Below are 4303 nucleotides of genomic sequence, written 5' to 3' on the forward strand. Positions count from 1 at the left end.
GAGGGTAAGGCCCGAAACCGCCTACAAAGCCTGTGACCCCTTACAGTATCGACAGGGGAAACTCTAGAGCCAAATCCTCGCCAGCTCTGTGCCCCAGCTTATCAAGGCACTGTGGAAGCGGTGGGCTGTGCTTGTTAGTAATTTATGACAGGAGTGTCTTAAGGCAACCAGGTACAGTTAGCTAACATTTCAGTAATCAAAACAGTTTTGCTTTAAAGAGCAGTAAATAGGCTGAAAATACAGCAGGTTTGAAGTGGAGAGGCTGAAGATGGGCACCTTCAGTTGATTTGAGTTTCTTCCTGTAACTCATGAAGGCATATTCCAGACTACAAAAAGAAGAAAAAAGTTGGACAAAGGACAGTCTCCTACAGCCCCTCGCCATAACAATCCTGCATTTTAAGATTGAGATACTAGAGATGGGCAAAGAGGGATTTAAGAGTTTCCCCATGTTGGTTTTCCTAGTTTTAGTTTTCCTTTGTGCTTGCACACTGATATTTCTCACCCAGGACTGACTATCTGTTGCCAATGGTTACTGCAGCATTTGTTAAAGCAGTCACTGCTATTTCAGATTAATGCTGTATATACTTTGAGTATCCTGGCTTTATTTAAACTGTACCAGATGGTGAATTAACACCATCTATTCCAACTCTACAAGAAACCCCTGTTTTGGTGAAACTTACCAATAATGATGATGATGATAATGATAACCACAGCTATCAATATTGCCCACATCTGTGAAAAAAGCCATACATCACTTACTACAAACCATGCAGCAGCATTAACTGGCCTTTAGGGTACAGGAAAGCAGCCCCTGCAAGATACTTTTGCACCATGTGCTAGATCTAACACAGCAAGTACAACTTCTTCAGTAAGCAAGCTTGATTCACCATTACCACTCAGAGACGGTAAGCTGTGCACACAAGCAAAGCAGAGCAAGAGGTTCTTTTCCATTGTGCCTCCATGCAAAGCCTGCCTCAGGTGATGATACAAGCAGGAGTAAAGAACTATTAAACATCATTTCTACTCTTACCCTATACCACACCTTTCACTGTCTCTGTTGCTCACCGAAGAAGATTCCAACCTTTGCCAACAGCTACAGGCACAGGAGTCTGAGCGAGCTCCTTCTGCTTTCTAATACTTCCCACACACTAACTCAACCTATGCATTTTTGGCCTTTTGCTTCCTGTTCCCCAAAGCCTCAGATTACTGAGGTGTTTCCCTCTGGCCATTACTGTCTTCGACAAGGTCTTGCATCAAGCAGCATGGCTAGTAATCCAGCTTTTGGTTACTTCACCTAACTACTATGCCATGTTTTTAAAATAGACGCTATAAATTTGTGCTGGTTTTGGCTGGGGTAGAAGTAATTTTCTTCCTAGTGGCTAGTATGGGGCTATGTTTTGGATTTGTGCTGGAAACAGTGCTGATAACACAGGGATGTTTTGGTTACTGCTGAGCAGTGCTGACACAGAGTCAAGGCCTTTTCTGCTTCTCACCCCACCCCACCAGCGAGCAGGCTAGGGGTGCACAAGAAGTTGGGAGGGGACACAGCCGGGACAGCTGACCCCAACTGACCAAAGGGATATTCCACACCATATGTCGTCATGCTCAGCATATAAAGCTGGGGGAAGAAGGAAGGGGGGGACGTTCAGAGCGATGGCGTTTGTCTTCCCAAGTAACTGTTACACATGATGGAGCTCTGCTTTCCTGGGGATGGCTGAACACCTGCCTGCCGATGGGAAGGAGTGAATGAATTCCTTGTTTTGCTTTGCTTGCGTGCGCGGCTTTTGCTTTGCCTATTAAACCATCTTTATCTCAACCAATGAGTTTTCTCACTTTTACTCTTCTGATTCTCTCCCCCATCCCACCGAGGGGGGGGGGAAGGGGAGGGGAGTGAGCAAGCAGCTGCATGGTGTTTAGTTGCTGGCTGGGGTTAAACCACAACAAACTTAAATAACATTGGCTAAAGCCACTTTTACTTCTGCCTTTTGAAATGCCAATCGTAATAGTGTTAACTGCAATACTGCATAGTGTAAGTATACAAGCCATGGTTACCTTACAGTTCTTCCACCAATACTTTCTTTTCAGCTTGGCTGCACTGGTCTCAAACTGGGAAGCTCCTGCTTGCAGTGCATCAGCACGGTCATCCAACTCTGACAGCTTCTGATCTCGCTCCAATACCTTGTCCACATTCACTCTCATGATGTCAACAACCTACATCAGTTTAATGCTTACAGTAAGTTACCAGTTGTATCACCCGCTGTGGAACTTAATTGCAGGCAACAGATAGCAACACATGGTACTCTTAATGTTCTCCTCTCAGAAATAGGAGCTATTGCCTTTTAGTATATCCAGTCATAAGCTTCAACAGAACAGTGAAATTCACCTGTGGCTGGAAGCCCCTAATACCTACTTTAAAATGTCAGCAGTGCCAGTTGTGCTGGCATTCCCTTAAACCTGGGAAATAATTTCTGACTCGCTTCAGAAGGATTTGAGGCATATAAACATCATAGTCAACCGTGTGTCAAAAAATACTGTTGGTAACCAGCCTGGCTTTTGGACTCCCCATAAATCTGGACATATTATATTCGGTGGTCAGCCTTCATTGCTACTGATGAGAGAAAAGCTTGTTCTCTGTAAGAACAAAGGTTTTTATCTTTACTTATGCCAAATCCTCAAGCACCAACTTTGCAGCTAATGTTTGGACACTGGTAACCTCTCTCTACTTCCCTACTCCAGCTGAATGGAATTTTTTTTTTTTTTAACCTTTGCAAGAGTTAAGATGACACAAGTATAATAAAGCAAGCTGAATGATACTAGGCTTCCCCTTCATATAATGAAGGGGAAACTGCTTTGGCCAAAATATCCCTTCTAGTTATACAGGTTTCCTGAAGGAAAATGATTACACTGCTATCAGACTAGACTTTTACCTCATCTACTTGGTGTTGAGTCTGCTGAAGACGACGATTACTGCCAGCAGCCACATTTGAGCTTCCAGGAATACTGGCTGACCTGCAGTAAAGAAAGTCATCATTATTCTGTTTAGCTTTTGATAAGTTGTGGTTTTGGTTTTAAGTGGATATGCTTAGACTACACAAGTTATCTGACATTCCTGAAAACAGGGCACTTGAATCCTTGGAATAAATACGGGGCAGTTTCCTATGGGAGGAGTGAAGTTTTAACAGCTGACAATAGGTGTAAGTCATGTGGTGTCCCAACACCTTGCCAATGAATTGCTTGACATACTAGAAGACGGCAGTGGCTTGCCAATAGTATAGTTTACAATAAGGCATATGACAACTCCTACAACGATTCACAGGGCTCAAACATTCAAGAGTTTGGGCTCAGGGGTATTCTTGTTTTCCAGTACGAACACAAATACTAAGTTTCAAGCTACAGTAGTTTACAAAAAATTAAATACAGAAACTTGATGGTTATTCTAACTGTGTGCTCTTCCAGTGGTTGCCTCTGTCTCTATTCTTTTGGAACAGTTGACATGGAGCAAGAGAAAGCACAAGAAGGAAAAAGTATTCAGCATATACAACAATTTACATCTGGTCAGCTTTGACTTCATAACCTCAGGTAGTCAAGTTCCTTTTACCAGCTGCAACACCCTACATCTTTGTAATGGATGCAAGAGCCTCTGTACATGCTTCTCATATCCTTTTCACTCTTTACCAAGCGTTTGTTGCTTATCTCTAGAACTATCTGTACTCAATTTGCTTTTTCGTGTTTTAATTTCTTCTGCATCAGAAGCACGTACTGTTTAGTGCATCCTGATACTCAAGAGAGCTTTATCAGAGTATTGGCTGTATTTACACATTTGCACACTGAGTTCTAATTCACATTTAGCAAGAACAAGTGTATACACGCACAATGAGCAAACCAGGAAGCCTGTGACATGGATCAAGAGCAAGCCACTTATAATACAATATAACTGCTCCTCTGTTTTGGCACTTAAGTCGCCCTTTCGTGCTATTTCACCGCTAGTCCCAGACTGAAGAGTCTCGAAAGTGAAAGCTCCCCCTGAGAGCGGAGGTTCCAGACACAACAACAACAAACCAGTCACCAGAAATCACTCTCTCAGTGCTCCGGCTACGTGGGCAGCGCTTTCAGTGAGAGGCCTGGGGCCGGCAGAACTCCGCCTAGATTACCACAGAGCCGCCAGGACAGGACAGCCCGCCCGAGCAGAAGCCAAACGCCCTGCTACCCGGCCCGAGCAGCGGCTCAGGGCGGGCGGCCCAAGTGCCGGCCAGCCTCGGCCTCCCGCCCCCGGCCGCGCCTCACGACTCCACGCACAGCCGCT

The 4303-nt window shown here is 44.5% G+C and overlaps 1 protein-coding gene across 1 annotated transcript in view; it reads right to left on the bottom strand.

The window, feature by feature from the left end:
* Nucleotides 1–126: 126 nt before the first annotated feature.
* The window catches only part of VAMP3 (vesicle-associated membrane protein 3), a 7679-nt gene continuing 3502 nt past the window's right edge, over nucleotides 127–4303 (bottom strand). Inside the window, exons 2-5 of the mRNA XM_009333506.1 lie at nucleotides 2928–3009; nucleotides 2053–2211; nucleotides 681–732; nucleotides 127–326 (exon numbers count right to left, since the gene is read on the bottom strand). Coding sequence (XP_009331781.1) covers nucleotides 307–326; nucleotides 681–732; nucleotides 2053–2211; nucleotides 2928–3009 — 313 coding nt within the window. The 3' untranslated portion in view covers nucleotides 127–306. The remainder of the gene's footprint in view (nucleotides 327–680; nucleotides 733–2052; nucleotides 2212–2927; nucleotides 3010–4303) is intronic.

This window comes from Pygoscelis adeliae, unplaced genomic scaffold, assembly GCF_000699105.1.
Source record: "Pygoscelis adeliae isolate BGI_AS28 unplaced genomic scaffold, ASM69910v1 Scaffold370, whole genome shotgun sequence".
Classification (NCBI taxonomy): domain Eukaryota; kingdom Metazoa; phylum Chordata; class Aves; order Sphenisciformes; family Spheniscidae; genus Pygoscelis; species Pygoscelis adeliae.